General features: G+C 34.1%; 1 protein-coding gene and 1 pseudogene across 8 annotated transcripts; both read left to right on the forward strand.

Annotated features, from left to right (window-relative positions):
• Positions 1-361: 361 nt before the first annotated feature.
• LOC146924604 (Pentatricopeptide repeat (PPR) superfamily protein) lies at positions 362-7,124 on the forward strand. Of its 7 annotated transcripts, XR_015010217.1 has the most exons (3): positions 495-2,338; positions 2,387-3,327; positions 4,625-5,014. XR_015010217.1 is itself a non-coding variant. In XM_085709556.1 (2 exons), the coding sequence occupies exons 1-2, from the start codon at positions 623-625 to the stop codon at positions 3,263-3,265; spliced, it is 2,595 nt and encodes an 864-aa protein (XP_085565682.1). In that variant the 5' UTR covers positions 362-622; the 3' UTR covers positions 3,266-3,575. The 7 variants fall into 7 exon arrangements, 2 of the variants coding, with proteins under 2 accessions (XP_085565682.1, XP_085565683.1); XM_085709556.1 differs by lacking the exon at positions 4,625-5,014 and having other exon boundaries at positions 362-2,338; positions 2,387-3,575; XM_085709557.1 differs by lacking the exon at positions 4,625-5,014 and having other exon boundaries at positions 495-2,635; positions 2,720-3,575.
• A 2,373-nt stretch (positions 7,125-9,497) lies between these two features.
• LOC146924605 (pentatricopeptide repeat-containing protein At1g71210, mitochondrial-like) lies at positions 9,498-13,333 on the forward strand (annotated as a pseudogene). Its single transcript, XR_015010218.1, has 2 exons — positions 9,498-12,430; positions 12,906-13,333. The product of XR_015010218.1 is annotated as a pentatricopeptide repeat-containing protein At1g71210, mitochondrial-like (transcript).
• Positions 13,334-18,916: the final 5,583 nt, after the last annotated feature.

Here is an 18,916-nt window from a genome sequence, read left to right on the forward strand (position 1 = left end):
TAACGGAGTGCCACGTGACCCAATCATTTCACGCCACGTGGCACCAATACCAATATTTTTACAAAGTGCAGGGACCAATACCAATAGTTTTGTGTTTTTTTTAACAAAAAACTAACAGAGGGACCAATACCAATATTTTTACAAAGTGCAAGAATCAATTTCAAACAAAAAAAAGTGCAAGGACCAATGCCAAAATCTGATGAAAGTGCAGGAACTAAAGACATATTTAAGCCTAAATCATATCACAATACCAAATCAATTATGATAATGTTATATATGTCTATAGACTATACATTTTTTTTGAACAATCTCTAGACTATAAGTTATCTTCTTTATTTGGTATCATTCTACTTTGAAGTCGGGTGGACTAACAATTCAAAATATCATGGTATTTTCGGACGAGGATACAATGATTGTCTTATTATCATCGATAAGTCAGGAGAAAAATATCACGATAATATTGTCGTTGCAGATAACCCAAAGAGATAACATTTTTAAAAAGTGTAAAAACTAATCTTAGTACTACATAAGCATGTTCATGTTCTTATGATCCAAAACGAATCTTAGTACTACATATTTTTTAAGAGTTTGAAACATCGATGAAGAACACTATGTTGTGAAAATGCTACAATTGAAACATGTTATAACCAAAGTCAAACTCAAAACCCTTTTTCCTTACACAAGCATTTTCACAAACACTTGGAACGCATCTTCATATTCATCATCTTCTTCTTCATCTCTTTCTCCATTACCCAAACCTTCATTCTCCATTACCCAAAACGACGTCGCTTCCACCTTCAAAACCTGGTTCCAAAACCATCACCAATACCACGATCCTCTCCTTTTCCGAATCTACCAAATCCTCTCTTCCAACGCAAATTTCTCCGATTCTCTCACCTCCCTCAACCTCCCCATCACCACACCCTTCGTCCTTCGTGTCCTTCATTACGGCGCCAACAACAACTACATTCTTCCATGTCTCAGATTCTTCGATTGGGTTGGTCATCAGCCTGGTTTCTATCACACACGTGCTACATTCACCGCGATTTTTCATATCCTCGCACGCGCGAAGCTAATGCCGATGGTTATTGAGTATCTTGAAACGTTTGGGAAGCGTGTTTTTGATCATAAAGTTCGTTTTATTGATTTGCTTGTTGTTGGTTATGCAATTGCTGGTAAACCTGAAATTGCACTCAATCTGTTTGGTAAAATGCGTTATCAAGGTCTTGATTTGGATATAGTTGGTTATCATATTTTACTTGGTGCTCTTGCTAAGGATAATTATTTTAATTCTTTTGATGTGATTCTTAATCAGATTCGGAGGAAAGGGTATGCAACGCGTGTTACTGATACTATTGTTGTTAAGTTTCTGTGTAACCAGGGTAGGTTGGATGAGGCAGAAAATTATCTTATCGGTTTGTTGGATAGTGGGAAAAAGTTGCATGGTTCTGAGGTAGGTTTTCTTGTTGGTTCGTTGTGTGAGAGGAAAAAGGTTGGGCATGCTGTTGAGTTGGTTAAGGAGTTTGGGAACTCGGGGTTGAATCTGTTTGAACATGCTTATGGTGATTGTATAAAGGGTCTTGTGAAGGGTGGTAGGTTGGATGAGGCTTTGGAGTTTTTTAGGCAGAAGAGAGATTCTGAAGGGTATGTTCCTCGTCGGTATAGGTATAACTTGTTGATTTGTAGGCTTTTGAGGGAGAGTAGGCTTCACGAGGTATATGATTTGTTGATGGATATGCAGGAGTCTTGTATTCCACCTGATATGGTTACTATGAGTGCTGTCGTGTGCTTCCTTTGCAAAGCTGGGATGGTGAATGTTGCACTCCAATTGTACGAATCCAGGTCTCAGTTTGGACTGAATCCGAATAACTTGGCTTACAAGTATTTGATACTTAATCTCTGTTGGGATGGGAGTGTTAAGGAAGCGTACAGTGTTTTCAAAAATTTTATCGGAAATGGTCTTTTTCCTGATACACAAACCTTTACCACACTTGCCAATGCTTTGTGCAGAGAGTGCAAGGTTGATGAGATGAAGGAGCTGATGCATCTTGCCTGGGAGCGAAACTTTACACCGAGCCAAATCACATATGACAAGTTTATATTGGCTTTGTGCCAAGCTGGAAGACTAGAAGATAGTTATTTGGTGCACGGGGATCACAACAATGCAACTGCTAGACTGTCCTATGGTAGGATGATTAAGAGTTTTATTAAGTTTAAGAGGGGAGACATTGCTGCTCGCCTTCTGGTTGAAATGAAAGAGAAGAATTTTAAATTGACGCGGATCTGGTGCACCGCCGTTATTGGAAGTTTACTTGATATGGAAAATCCAAAATCACGTGTTTTCAATTTATTGGACAGGCTGACTCATGGTAAACCTGATACTAAGATTTTCAACTTTTTCATTGATGGAGCTGGGCATGCCAATAATACAGAGTTGGCCAGGGAAGTATATGAGTTGATGCTAAGGAATAACATTGCGCCCACTAGTTTATCTCAACGTCTTGTGTTGAATGGTTATTTGAAAAGTGGAAAGATATATGATGCTTTGAATTTCTTTCACAGTCTTCGGTGCCAGGGCACAGTGAGCAAAAAAGTATATCAATCCATTATTTTTGCTCTCTGCAAATCCAGTAAGGTTGACATTGCACACAATTTCTTGTTTCAAATGTTAAAAGCTGGATTAAATCCAAGCATTGAATGCTTTGAGATTCTTGTGCAGACGCTTTGCTCATTGGAAAGATACCATGAAGCGATAAATCTTGTTCATGTGTATATAAAAATGGGACGTCGATTAACTAATTTTCTTGGCAACATACTTCTTTCTCATTCTTTGATATCGCCGGATATCTATCATGCATGTGTTCGTTTAAGAGGAGCCAAAGAGGAAGAATGTTCTCCTATGTCTACACTGAGCTTTGTCATTGGTGCATTTTCTCGTTGTCTTAGAGTAAATCCTTCTGTTGAGGAATTGGAGAAACTAATATCAATGTGCTTTCCGCTTGACCTTTACACCTACAATCAGCTGCTGAGAAGAGTAACCCAATATGATATGAACCAAGCTTGTGAGTTGTTTAATAGGATACGTCATAGGGGTTATGAGCCTAATGATTGGACTTATAATATCATGGTACGTGGTTTCTCAAATCACGGGAGAAATGATGAGGCTAAGCAGTGGGTCGAAGAAATGCACCAAAAAGGATTTTATCCAAGAGAGAATACTAAAAGATGTGTACAAAAAGGGATTTTATCCAACAGAGAATACTAGCATATTCATTTAAGGAGAATCAATTGACGTGTTAAAGATGCAGAAGGGTTCATACAATTTTGGTAAGGATCTTGTGATTCTTGTCTGATTATTGAAAAATATCGTTACATTCGGTACATTGGTTTTTTTTTTCTTTTTTTCGATCTAATTGTTATTTAAGAGCAATCCTTGTATCTCTTATTATCCTTCTCTTTTTTTTTTCGTGGAAGCATTATGAATAAAATATGTGTCCACCTTGTATTATTTATCAAACTAGACTGACATTAGCGATGAAATTGGGTATATCATTTATACATCATTTTATCTGTCATACTGTATTTTTAAAGTTTGAAGCATTGCTTCTTATCCTCTTTTCAAGCTAGTTGCCATTGCACAGAATGAAAAATAATATCAGTTGATTCACGTGTCATGAAACAAATTTGATAGATTTGAAATTTCAATACAGAAGTCAGTCGCTCTTAGTGTCAGTCACTACTCATTTGTTGTGTTTGATTTATCTATTGATTGTCTATTTGAGTAGGATTGCAGAATAAGAGACCACAACTATGGGATTATTGTTCTCAATTATTAATTTTTTTCGGTACAGTTGTTCTCGCTTATTTTATATATGTTTCATATGACACTGAATTTTGCTATTTCACCATAAATACTTCGAACCTGCTCACTTGGTGGGTTATTCGCAAATAAATTAATAGAAACCCTTTGTCTCAGTGTTATCGATTGAAGATGGTGGAAAGCTGAAAATCCGCCATAAAATGCTATGGCACCACCATCCTTCAAAAATTTGCCACAATGGTTGTCGAAAAATCTGTCGCCACAATCCTCCATGGTGTCGCCATGGCCGATATTTGACAACACTGCTATGTTTCTATCTTTCTCATCATCTGCCGTGATAGAATATTCCATTTTGGATACACTTTATCTTGGTAATTTGAGAATGTGCTCTCATTTCGTAAAGGGTTGGGAGTTTGATGCAAGTGCCATATTGGCCATTGGTATCTTTCATTGCAACTAAAATATTATAGTTAAATGATTTGTAAGGGTTTTACTTCATACATGAACCTTGCAGTTTGCCTGTGAGCTATATTCCTTGCATCCTTCTTGAAAGCATAATCTACAATGCCTTGTTATCATTCGGTGATAGAACCTGGAAAATTCAGGTAAACAACTGTGTATTATTCACTGCAAATGGATGAGCTAAAGCTCTTACCATGGTGGAAACAGAGAAACTGATAAACTAGAGTTACGAGAACTCCTGACCAGAGCTAAGCTCCTAACGAGAGAATACTTTCTCCTAACTCAATATTAACAACTTTTCTGAATTCTTTACTCACTCCCCTATCCTCTCTTTTATAACAGAAAATGCCTTCCTAACAGAATATTGCCTTGCCGCTACTATCCCCATTCACCACATCAATTGAGCTGGAGTCCAAATCCAGTATCCTATCATTCTGCAATAATTATTTGTTGTACTGTTAGAAGATATAAAAATATCTTGTAAATGTTATACTTTGGTATTATCTTGAGTATCTCAGATTATCTCATAGGAATAATTTCTTGTATTAGAATATTTTAGACTACCACATAGCATAAGTGTAATTTTTGTATTACTTTGTTATAATCATGTTAATTTCCCTATTAAATTAGGATTTGGAGTCTTGTATTCGTATAAATAGGAATAATTGTTTAGTCTTTTTATATAAAATCATAATCATCAATCATATAAAAAATTAGACTATATTGACACAATTCAAAGTATTTATTCTTTCTTTTGGGTCTGTAAAATAATCAGTTGGTGTTTTCGCTTTTGTTTCTTTATTGAGTAATGTGATTGACCCTTTCCTTGTTTTAGAACTTGCCCCGAAATTGTTATTTTGTATTACTTCCAATTGACATTTGATGATTTGATCAATGTCAACCTCAGTCTCATCGATTTATGTCCAAATCTTGAACCAAATCTATTGATCTCAGGCTTTGTGTTGTTATTATTAATATACTTTCTAGTTTCCTTGTGATGATAATTAGGAGAGCTCGGGAAACTATATTTTTCAGGGTATTATTATATACAAATGAACAAAATAGTATTCCTTTTCACTCTACGTAGTCAGATGCTTTCTGATGACCCCATTTGTAGTTATTATGATTGTATGCCACATTTGAAGTCCTGATAAGGTTTGAACTCTTGTGATGACTAATTTTTCCAGGGACTCCATACTTGGGAAACTAGATAGAAAGAATGTAGGTAATAATAGTACTTAGGATAGCATTTATAAATGTGTATAAAGTTGTCCAGAAAATAAAGAGTCTAAAAAGTGCTGCGGGTAACAGAGTCTAATTAAAATTGAAATGAAAGAACTGGTTGTGTAGAAAAAAGAAGAGAAAAAAATGAAACAGGGAGGAACAAGAAAATAAATAAAAGAGGGGAGAAAGAAAAACAATGAAAGAACTGAAGGGTGAAGAGTGTTGTTATCTGAGAAGAGTTCTTAGAGAAATCAGGCTGAATAAATATCTTTTGCGGGAAGTCTCAAATTGGATAGAACGAAATTAAATGAAGGAGCCCAGGCTCTACACATAGTGGAACCTGTTAATGTTCAAATTGTACCATTGAGAATTAAAGAGTTGCATATATTCTGACGCTGGTGTTAAGTGTCCTAGCATGGAAACTTCTCCTGGTTTGGAGTGTCCATAGATGGGCAACATCTAATTGAAGTACAGTTGAAGTCATTAACTTGTTTGGATGATGTAAAAATGAAGGATTGGAAAAGAAATAGTATAGGTAACTAGGTATTTTATTAGAGGAGATATCTAATTGGGTTAAACCACAATTACAGATATCCGAATCACAGGCTCAACACACTCGATGGAAACCAGAAGATTATTCTAGACATATAGATATGTATCGTTAAAAGCTGAGAATACTTCCTTCGCAAAACAAAACACTGAGAATACTTGGAAGGGGGGATCGTGGAAATGTAATCTACACCCTATTGTTTGGTAAAGTTGAGCATTAGAGCCTTTGTCATTTGTTTTGATCTGCGTTTTGTAGGAAGTAACCTATCTCTATACATCGACCTATTATTTTTTATTTAATATTCTAGACAGTTGTTGATTTTCAAGTGCAGACAATGATTTTGGTAATGAAACCTTAAGAAACATATCCTTACTGGTTAAACTAATTTATCATAACTGCTGTCTTTTAAGTTGTTGTCTTGTATTGATTTGGAATAACAATGTCAGCTGGGAAAATGCACATCTGATCTGTGCATTATTTTTTGAACCATCTCTTTTTTGTTGTGGTATGCTTGAATCTTTGGAAGCCTAAAGACAATGAAAGGACCAGTGTCGTCGAGGATAGACGGCTGAGAGCCAAAACCCCATCATACTGGCTGACATGTGGTGTCGGCGCCATATCCAAATATGGCTCCGTGGCGCCGCTGCTCTTCAGAAATTGGCCATGGCGGAAAGCCAAAAACCCGTCACCAATATTTGCCATGCCGATATTTGACAACACTGGAAAGGACCTTAAAGGTGGTAATTTGTTGCAAAGAGTATGAGAGGAAAATGTAATAAGTTGTCACCATTATAACTGTTGCATCAATATTGGTTATTCCAGTTCCTCGACAGAAGTGCTTACACGTATTAATAATGCAGGGGCAGCTTCAACTATGACTTAATCTGTAAGAAAGGCACAAGACGACAATACTTCAAGCATGATCTATAAGAGAAGATCACTGCTACTTTTTTGTGATTATTTCCACTATCTTCGTTGATTTAATACAACATGTCAATGCATCACGGTCATCCACCAGTGACTAGAAAATGTAAAATAGTCACATGTCATATGAAATCTTATTAATTGTTAGAGTAGATGATTTAATACAACATGTCAATGCATCACGGTCATCCACCAGTGACTAGAAAATGTAAAATAGTCACATGTCATATGAAATCTTATTAATTGTTAGAGTAGAAAATGTAAAATAGTCACAATAACAAATATTCCGTCTAACTAAAATTGTGTTACATTTGTCTACGAGTCTTAGTTCAACTAGTAAAAATATCAAAATTGTTAGATCGGGCAATGTGGTGATTGAGGTTTGAACTATGTCTACTTTACTTGTGTGGGTGAGCTTCCAATAACTACTATAATTTTGTCTATCTAAAAAAATTGTGTTATCTTTAAAATATGACTTTAATTTGGTGCGGCGTGGTATTATTCAGTTAGACTCTCAATTGTGTGTGTCCGGATGTGGTAACAACGAAACATCAGATCACCTTGTAATTCATTGTCCGATTTTTGGTGAGTTATGGCACCATGTCAAAGCTTGGATTGGAGCGGATTCGGTGGATCCCCAACATATTATGGATCACTTTCACTAGTTTACTTACTCATCGGGAGGTTACAAACACCGACGTTCGTTTTTGCAGCTGATTTGTTTATGCATAGTTTATGTGCTTTGGACTGAAAGGAATAACAGACTGTTTTCAAATAAATTAAATCCTATTATGCAGCTCATGGAAAAAGATCAAAATTATTTCCTTGAATTGGCTTAAACCTAAAAAAGTTGTTTTTCCTTTTGGTTACCATTTGTGGTGGCAGCAACCCCTTGCGTGTTTGGGCATCGGTTGACTGTCTTTTTTGCAATTATTCAGGATACTTGGTGTTTCTTGTTCTATTCCTCTATGCACATCTTGTGCTAGAGGGTAGAACCATTTCTTTGTGGTAATATATCTCATTTTTTCTTGTTCAAAAAAAAAATATGACTTTAATTTTTGTACAATATGATGTTACATAAATATCATGTCTAACTTATTTAAATATCTAATTATAGTTGTCCACAAGTTCTAGTTCAATTGAAGAAAAAAAACTATTTTTCATACCAACTATAGATTCGTCCAAGTGATAAGGGACTTGTGCCCCCTTAGGCAAGTTGTCATGAGTTTGTCTCAAACTCTTGCGTATGAAAAAAAAATTCGGCTAAGAGAGGAGAACCCACCTCGTGTGTCCCATATATATTCTCCGACAGAGATTATCTTTGATAAACTACGGCGAAAACCTTGTACGGATAACATTTATACCTATATTATATAAAAGAGAGACATGATTTAGGGATGATTTTTTCACTCACAACTATTCTTCATTTTAACTGTTAAATTTATAATGTTATCCCTTTTACTTTATTATTTAAATTATTAATTAAAAAATATTAAATCTCTTTAAAATATAAACAACATCATTATAATGTACTCCCTCCGTCTCAAAACAAGTGACCTTGTTCATTGTTGCACACATGTCCATGCACATCTTTGATCAATAATATCTTTAATTATGTATTTGGAAAAATAATAAAAATTTGATATTTTGAAAATATTTGTTGAGACGAATCCAACAATATCTTACAATTTGTTTTTATATATTAGTAGAAAAATATGGTCAAAATTTTTTTTTTTTTTTGACAAGAAATATGGTCAAAGTATGTTATGTGAGTTGTACACATGGTCTAACAATGTCATTTATTTTGAGACGGAGAAAGTAAATTTTAATTATTAATTAAAAAATATGTAAATTTCATTTAAATATTAACATTACATGGACAATATTTGACATTGTTAAAAAAGTCTATTTTAATTTAATTTTCTAAAAATATATTTGATCATATCTATATTATATACGATTAAACGCAGTAGAAAAAGTAGAGAAATACAATAATGTCCAAATTTTGGTAGTGATAATAAAAAAAAAGTAAAAATTATTTTGGTTTATGAACGTGTAACGAGTGGTCACAACAATATTTTAATATATCAAAATTTTAAAATTGTCTTTGATTGTGCATTATGTTAGTCTTAATAGTCTTTTACGTTAAAATATTTCATTAATATTATTATATTAATTCTTCAAAATATTTAACTATTATCATATCAGTCCTTATAAATATCGACTTACTGTCACCCCAATTCCTATATGAAAAAAATTAACGTGAATATTGAAGAACTATTTTAAAATTAGAGACCACGTGATTAAAAAAAGTGCATAATCAAAAAATATTTCAAAATTTCGATAAAAACTACTCCATCCGATCTTATTTACAAGGGATAATTTACTTTTTAGATATATTAAATAATTTATGTATTTTGTTTATGTTCTTTACTAAATACATACATTATTCAATGTATAAAGTCAATTTTCTCTTGTAAATAGGACCGGAGGGTATTGTGACTTGAGATGACTATTAGAAAGAAAGAAAAAAATTAATTTCCATAAGTCGGCCCTACCGAAACACAGTCCTGTCCTGAGCAGCTCCTCCGATTCTCCGTGTGTGCTTGCGCGCACATGTGTTTCATAGATTTCGATCTCAAATTCGATTTCCATTGTACTATTTATTATTTAGTACCTGTGTTCTTTTTCTGAATCAGATAGGGTCAATGCACCAAAACATACTTGAAGAAGACTATGTTTACTGAACTGTGACAAAACACAACAATTTCATAGACACTTTGAGTTCTGTTCAGTTCAGCATGCTACCATTGAAACATGTAGTAACCAAACACAAACCCAAACCAAAATTCAAACACAAATCCCTCTCTTCAACTTCTATTTCTCTCTCAAGCATTTTCACAAACACCTTACACTCATCAAAACCAAAACCAAAACCAAAACCCAAACCAAAACCCAAACCTTCATTCCCCGTACCTGATAAACAAATCACCACCACCACCTTCAAAACCTGGTTTCAAACCAGTTACCATTCAAACGACCCTCTTCTTCTCCGAATCCACCAATTCCTCTCTTCTGAGAACGATTTCTCAACTTTATTCGCTTCCCTTAATATTCCCCTAACCACACCCTTAGTCCTCCGTGTACTCCATCATGTTGGACACAATAGAGACATTAACTCATGTCTTAAATTCTTCGATTGGGCTGGTCATCAGTCGCGATATACTCACACACGCGCTACTTTCACAGCCATTTTTCGTATGCTAACAACATGTGCTCATGATATGCCGATGCTTTTTGAGATTCTTGAAAGATTTGAGAAACATGAATTATTATATTATCATAATGCTCGTTTTTATGATACTCTTGTTGTTGGTTATGCAATTGCTGGTAAACCTGAAATTGCACTCCATATGTTAGGTAGGATGCGTTTTCAAGGTCTTGATTTGGATGCTTTTGCTTATCATGTTTTACTCAATTCGCTTGCTGAGAATGAGTATTTTAATAGTTTTGATGTGATTCTTAATCAGATTCGGATTAGGGGGTATGCGACGCGTGTTACTGATACCATTGTTGTTAAGGGGTTGTGTAAGAAGGGTAGGTTGGATGAGGCGGAGGAATATGTTAAAGGAATGTTGGGTAGTAGGAAAAAGTTGTGTGATTTTGAGGTGAGTATGCTTGTGGGTTTGTTATGTGAGAGGAAAAAGTTTGAGCGTGCTGTTAAGTTGGTTAAGGAGTTTGGGAACACGGGGTTGGTTCCTTTGGAACATGCTTATGGGGTTTGTATAAAGGGTCTTGTGAAGGGTGGTAGGTTGGACGACGCTTTGGAGTTTTTTAGACAGACGAGAGATACCGAAGGGTCTGTTCCTCGTTTATACAGATATAACATGTTGATTTGTAGGCTTTTGAGGGAGAATCGGCTTCGCGAGGTCTATGATTTGTTGATGGATATGCACAAGTCTTCTATTCCACCGGATCGGATTACTATGAATGTTGTCTTGTGTTTCTTTTGCAAAATTGGGATGGTGAATGTCGCGCTCCAATTGTACGAATCCAGGTCTCAGTTTGGACTGAATCCGAATACCATTGCTTACAAGTATTTGATACTTACTCTGTGTTGGGATGGGAGTGTTAAGGAGGCGTACAGTGTTTTCAAAAGGTTTATCGGTAATGATAATATTTTTCCTGATAGACAAACCTTTACCACACTTGCCAATGCTTTGTACAGAGAGTGTAAGGTTGATGAGATGAAGGAGCTGATGGATCTTGCGAAGAAGCGGGAATTTACACTGAGCCCTGTCACATATGCCAAGTTTATATTGGCTTTGTGCCAAGCTGGAAGATTAGAAGATGCTTATGACGAGCATGGGAAGCTCGACAATGCAACAACTGCTAAGCTGAACTACGATAAAATGATTGAGGTTTTTATTAAATCAAATATGGGAGAGATTGCTGCTCGCCTTCTTGTTGAAATGAAAGAGAAGAATCTTAGATTGACGCGGTTCTCTTGCCGAGCTGTTATTTGCAGATTACTTGATATGGATAATCCAATAAAACGTGTTACCAATTTATTGGACTTGCTGACTCATGGTAAACCTGATACTAAGATTTTCAACTTTTTCATCGATGGAGCTGGGCATGCCGATAACACAGACTTGGTCAGGGAAGTATATGACTTGATGCTAAGGAATAACATTGTGCCCACTCTTTTATCTCAACGTCTTGTGTTAAATAGTTATTTGAGAAATGGAAAGATTATTTATGCTTTGAATTTCTTTAATAGTCTCCGGCGCCAGGGTGTGGTGAGTAAAAAATTATATTGTTCCATGGTTATTGGTCTCTGCAAGTCCAATAAGGTTGACATTGCACATGATTTATTGTTTGAAATGTTAAACGCTGGTGTAAATCCGGACATTGAATGCTTTGAGAGTCTTGTGTGGAAGCTTTGCTCATTGCAAAGATATCATAAAGCGATAAATCTTGTTCAAGTGTATATGAAAGGGGGACGTCGATTAACTTCTTATCTTGGCAACACACTTCTTTGGCATTCTTCATTATCGCCGGATGTCTATGGTATATTGGTTCATTTAAGAGGAGCCGAAGAGGGAGAAAATTCTCCTATTTCTACATTGAGCTTTATCATTGGTGCATTTTCTGGTTGTCTCAGTGCAAACCATTCTATTGAGGAATTGGAGAAACTAATAGCGATGTGCTTTCCGCTTGACACTCACACCTACAATCAGCTGCTGAGAAGAGTAGCCATTTATGACATGAACCAAGCTTGTGAGCTGTTTAATAGGATGTGTCAAAGGGGTTGTAAGCCTAATTGTTGGACATATGATTTCATGGTACGTGGTTTCTTAAATCATGGGAGAAATGATGAGGCTAAACAGTGGGTTGAAGAAATGCACCAAAAAGGTTTTGATCTAACAGATAGTACCAGAATAAATGTAAGAAAAATGATTTTATCAAATGAAGAATAATAGGTTATTCATTTAAAGGGAATCGATTGATGTGTTAAGGATGCAGCAGGGTTCATTCAATTTTGGTAAGGATCTTGTTATTCTTGCCTAATTATTGAAAAATATGGTTAGATTCGATACATTGTTTTTTTTTATTCCATCTAATTGTTATTATAGAGCAGTCCTTGTATCTCTTACGTTCCTTCTTTTTTTCTTCTTCATGGAAACACTATGAATAAGATACGTTTCCACCTTGTATTATTTATCACACTAGACAGTCATTAACGATGAAGTTGGGCATAGCTTTTATACATCATTTTGTTTGTCATATTGTATTTTTAAAGTTTGAAGCATTACTTTTTATCCTCTTTTCGAGCTAGTGGCCATCACAGAGAAAGAAAAATAATATCAGTTGATTCATGTGTCATGAAACAAATTTGATAGATTTGAAATTTCAATACAGAAGTCGCTCTTAGTGTCAGTCACCACTCATTTGTTATGTATGATTTATCTATTGATTGTCTATTTGAGTAGGATTGCAGAATAAGAAACCACAACTACGGAATTATTGTTTTCACTAGTTTTATATATGTTTCGTATGATGCTAGAATTTGCTATTTACCATAAATATTTTGAACCTGCCCACTAGGTGGGGCATATTCACAAAGATATTAGTATAAAGCCTCTGTATCAGTGTTATCAATTGCAGATGGCAGACCATGGCAGAAAGCCGGAAATCCGCCTTTTTATGCTGCCATAAAATGCTGTGGGTGTGGTGCCACCATCCTTCACAAATTGGCCACAGCGGTTTTCAAAAAATCCATCACCACAATCCGCCATGGTGTCGCAACACTACTCTGTCTTCTATCTTTCTTATCCTCTGCCATGATAGAATATCCCATGTTTGATGCACTTTATCTCAGCAAGTTGAAAATGTGCTCAAATTCCTTTAGAAATTGACTTCTCATTTCATAAAGGGTGTGAGTTTCATGCAAGTGCAGTATTGGCCACTGGCATCTGTCATTGCAACCAAAATATTATAGTTAACTGATTTATACGGGTTTTACTTCATACATCAACCTTGCTATTTGTCTCTGAGCTATATTCCTTAGATCCTTCTCAAAAGCAATCTATGATGCTTTGTTATCATTCAGTGATGGAACCCGGAAAATTCGGGTCTGTGTATTATTCACTGCAAATGGATGAGCTTAAAGCTCTTACAATGGTGGAAGCAGATAGAAACTTATAAACCAGAGTTACGAGAACTCCTAAGCAGAGATAAGCTCGTAACCAGATAATACTTTCTCCTAACTGAATGCTGACAAGGTTTCGGAATTCTTTACTCACTCACCACATCAATTGAGCTAAAGCCCGAATCCAGTATGCTATCATTCTGCAATAGATATTTTTTCTACTTGTTATAAGATATGAAAATATCTTGTTAGACCTTGGTATTATCTTGAGTATCTTAGATTATCTCATAGTCATAGGATTAATTTCTTGTATTAGAATATTTTAGACTACGACATAACATAAGATTAATTTTCATATTACTTTGTTATTATCGATAAGAATTGGAGTCTTGTATTAGTATAAATAAGAATTATTGTTTAGTTTTTTATATATATAAAAGCATAATCATCAATCATATCAAAATCAGACTATAATAACACAATTCAAAATCTTCATTCTTTCTCGCCCACTTTGTTAAAACCCTATAAACTTCAACTGCATCAACTCTTTGTTTTTTGGGTTTGCAAAATAATCAATTGGTATATTATCCTTTGGTTTCTTTAATGGATAGTGTGATTTACTCCTTTCTTGTTTAGAACTTGCCCCGAAATTGTTATTTTGTATTACGTCCGATTGACATTTGATGATTTGGTCGATGTCAACCTCAGTCTCATTGATTTATGTAAAAATCTGGCACCAAATCTATTGACCTTAGGCTTTTTGTATTGTTATTATTAATATACTTTCTAGTTTCCTTGTGATGATAATTAGGAGATATATAGAGGAAATATCTAATCGGGTTAAACCACAATTACAGATATAAGAATCAGGTTCAACACTCTCAAACTCACAACGATGGAAACCAAAAGATTATCTAGATATATAGATATGTATCGTCAAAAGCTGAGAATACTTCCTTTGAAAATAAAAAAGATGAGAGTACTTGAAATTGGTAGTTTTAATTTGTAGCAGGCTAGATTGCATTACTGCAAGGGAAATGTAATCTACACCCTATTGTTTGGTAAAGTTGAGCATTAGAATTTAGAGCCTTTGTCATTTGTTTTGATCTGTGTTTTGTAGGAAGTAACCTATCTTGATGGTATAACATTATTTTTTCTATATAACATTCTAGTCAGTTGTAGATTTTCAAGGCAGACAATGATTTTGGTAATGGAAGCTCAAAAAACGTATCTTTGCCGGTTAACCTAATTTATCATAACTGCTGTCTTTTAAGTAGTTGTCTTGTATTGATTTGGAATAACAATGTCAACTGGGAAAATGCTCATAGGATCTGTGCATTTATTTTTGTTCCATTTCTATTTTCTTGTGGCATGCTTGAATCTTTGAAAGCTGCATACAATGGAAGGACCAATGTTGTCCATGGTGGACTGAAAAGAGCCAAAAACCTGCGATAATGGCCAACACGTTGCACTACCATATCCAAGTATGGCACCGTGGCGCCACTATTCTTCACAAAATTGGCCATCGCGGAAAGACAAAAACCCACAACCGATATCTGCCATGGCCGATATTTGACAACATTGGAAATGACCTTCTTAAAGGTTGTAATTTGCTGCTAAGAATATGAGAGGAAAATGTAATAAGTTGTCACCATTATATTTGTTGCATCCAGTTCTTCAACAGAAGTGCTTACATGTATTAATAATTGGGCGGCTTCAACTATGACTTAATCTATAAGAAAGGCAGAAACAAGACAGTACTTCAAGCATGATCTAGAGGAGAAGATCGTTGCTACTTTTTGGTGGTTATTTACACTATCTTCATTGATTTAATACATGTCAATGCATCATGGTCATCCACTAGTGCTGGACAATGTAAAATAGTTTTACACGTCTTATGAAATCTTATAATATATTTAAATGATGAGATCTGATTGGACATCTGTACAAAGTCATTGTAGATTGTCAATGTATAGAATGGAAACTCATGTTATATTTCGAAACTCAATTATTCATTTGTTTATCGATGATTGATATTACTCGCTTTACTTTTTAAAGTGAGTTGTTCACGTTAGAGGGAGCCAAATCCATCTCTTATAGTGGAATTGTGATGGAATTTACTAACTAACAACCAAGGTATTTTTATTCTCCTAATATCATTCCAGCTAAGTGCGGAGCCATCGAGGATGAGGGGCAACAATAGGGATCTTGGACACCTAAAATATCCTCTGGTTCATTGGAAGATCCCTATTGTGATGGAATTTGCTTGAGAAATGATACATTTGTATTTTTCTCTTTCATACTCACATGATGTTCCTATCATATCTCTTCCTTTTTCTCTCTCCATTGTTTCTTACCAATAAGAAGAGAAAAAAAGTTGTCACAACAATTGTAATTAAATAGTTGTACAAATATCATTACTCAATTTGCTTTAGTCTATAGGTAACTTGATAATCTATTGGGGTTTTATACACGCTGATAAAAAAAAAAAAAGAGATTAAAATGAAAGACAACACATAGAGGGGAGTGATAAGTGATCAGTGATCACTATCCCAACAATGCAAAGCAATAATTGCGTTTAAATAACACAAAGACTGTGTTTGGTTGCCTGGCAAGAACACTCAAACGCGCTTCCTATCCGTCAAAAGCAATTTAACCGTGTTTGGTTCTCCACCAACAACCTACCGCCGTCGCACGTTTTCAGCCTCAAAATCGATTCCTGGAGAAGCTGCTCTCCCTAGCTTCTTGGAATCGAGTTTATCAAATGCGGAAGTAGATATAACCATTTGTCTCTTTTACCCTTGAATCTTATTACTACCTTTCACATAGCTTATTTTTGACAGATCCCTTCACTTACCTAAGAAATCTGTTACTCCTTCTCACTGCTGATTGATGTTGCCTGTTTTTTCTTTGTTGTGAAGTTTTTTTGTGTATTGCAGAAAACTCAAGGAAGAAGAAGACACCATTTTTTATTTTGTTTTTAAGGGTAGAAGACACCGTTGTAAAGTGGTGTTGTTTTGTTTTGAAATATTATTTGTTTTGAAATACCTTTTTATTTTATTTTGTTTTGAAATATTTTTGTTTCTTGCTCCATGAAAGGCCATCAATTGATAGCCCTATATGATTTTTGGAGCCCAGTAATTTTAAATTTTATAAAATAATAATATGAATTTTACCAATAAGTTTTTTTAATAAACTATTTTTGGTAGATTTTTATTTTTATTTTATTGTAATTAAATTTAAACGTAAGAGTAAATAACTAAAAATGGAAATGAAATTTGTAGAAAAAAATTAAATGAAATAAATATTTTATAAATGAACACATAAAAATACCCATTTTGGTCATTTACACAACCAAAATCAATTTTGACACAAAATATCCAAACAACATTTTTCATGTAAATCACTTCTATCGTAAAGGTATCCAAACATAAATCACTTTTCATTCAACTCACTTTTAATCAAAATCAATTATGTAAAATCAATTTAAACAAAATCAATTATTTCCACCGCATAACCAAACACACGCAAAGTATGTCACATTATTTGAAACGACACTACTATACATAGCGAGAAAAACCGTCCCGAAAAATCACAAAGGCAACATGTCAATATTCAGAGCTTTGTGTACAATGCATGAGACAGCTTACAATAGAAATTGGGCGGAAATGGGTACCTGGCTAATAGAAATGATTTCGGGATTATCTCGGGATAAACTATTCGCTCCATGTAGCATTATCTTATTTGAAATAGAGAATTGATAGATATAGCGAAAAAGAGTTTCAAGAATATTTCATGATGGTATATTTATTTTATTTTATTTTATTTTAGTCAAATAGTCTGGTGGCTAGAGAAATTTACCTTAAAGATGAATAAATGGTCCAAGTAAAGTCAGAATCAAATATAATTATAGATTGTACGGGTAACAGTCACCATCACTTATGCATATCAATGCAATTTTTTTTCTTACGAAAAAAATGCTATTTTTTAGATCCAAACAACATTGATACTATTGCACTAAAACTCTTCGGGTGTGTTTGACTTGGAAAAGAAAGTGTGCGGAAAGATAGTAAAAGGAAAGATTGTTGAAGGAATGAAAGTTAAGAGAAAGTGAGAAGAAAGTAGTATGATTTTTTAGTTGTTTGATATTAGTGAAAGTGAAAGGAAAGTGAGAAGAAAGAATGATGAATATTTTGCAAAATGACAAAAATATCTTTATAATAAAATGAGTTGTATCTTTATTTATTACTTTTAAATAATATATTCATAATATTTATAAATGCATTAAAATTAATAATTTAACATATGTATATCAATGTATATATATATATATATATATATATATATATATATATATATATATATATATATATATATATATATATATATATATATATATATATATATATGGGTTATGTTACAAGCCACCATTTGGTGGTGTCTTTTATCAAGTCACACCTTAAGGTATGATTTTCACTTTTTAGTTATAACTTTGATAAAAGACACCTTCCTAAAAGTAAGTTGGTGTCTTTTCACAAATGCTCATAGAATAACTTGATAAAAGACACCTTCATAAAAGGTGTCTTCTATCATAACCTTATATATATAGACACACACGTGAAAATACAAATATTTAGGAGCATCCCATATTTATTTATCAATTCTATAATTTATATAATTTTTAAGTATATGTATGGCTAAAAGTGGAATAGCACAAAAAACAAGCGTTTTCTCATCCTTTTCCGCGCACCAGTGGGAGGAAAGGTTTTCATATGTGGGACCCGCAAATGTTTCTTTCTTTAGACACCATTCTTCTAAACCAAACTGTGGAAAGGTTTTAGATTTGCGTGCTTTCCATCCACATGCTTTCTTTCCTTAAACTTTCATGGGAACCAAACATACCATTAGTTATTACTCTAAATCTCACTATTTTTCAATTTTTCTCCTTTACTAAAAAAATCAAATATAGAGAGTTTAAAGAGCGTTAACTTTTATGTTATACTATTCATAAAATATATAAAATTGTATTATGATATAATTAGATACATGTGTTAATTAGTTTAGGATTATGGATTGGATGGTGTACTATACAACTCTGGTAAATATTCAGAAAATATTTTCTCATTCCTAAAATATAAACAAAAATTGATAAATAAAATTTAATGTATTTAGTTCAAAATTTATATCAGATACATCAAATCTATGTTGATCCATTTTTACGTACATTTTAGGCCATAGTGAGTATACTAATACTACTAATCAATTCAAAATGCACGTTGGC

The sequence above is a fragment of the Medicago sativa genome, chromosome 5 (genome assembly GCF_051527215.1).
Source record: "Medicago sativa cultivar Bolivia chromosome 5, Bolivia_mono, whole genome shotgun sequence".
Lineage (NCBI taxonomy): Eukaryota > Viridiplantae > Streptophyta > Magnoliopsida > Fabales > Fabaceae > Medicago > Medicago sativa.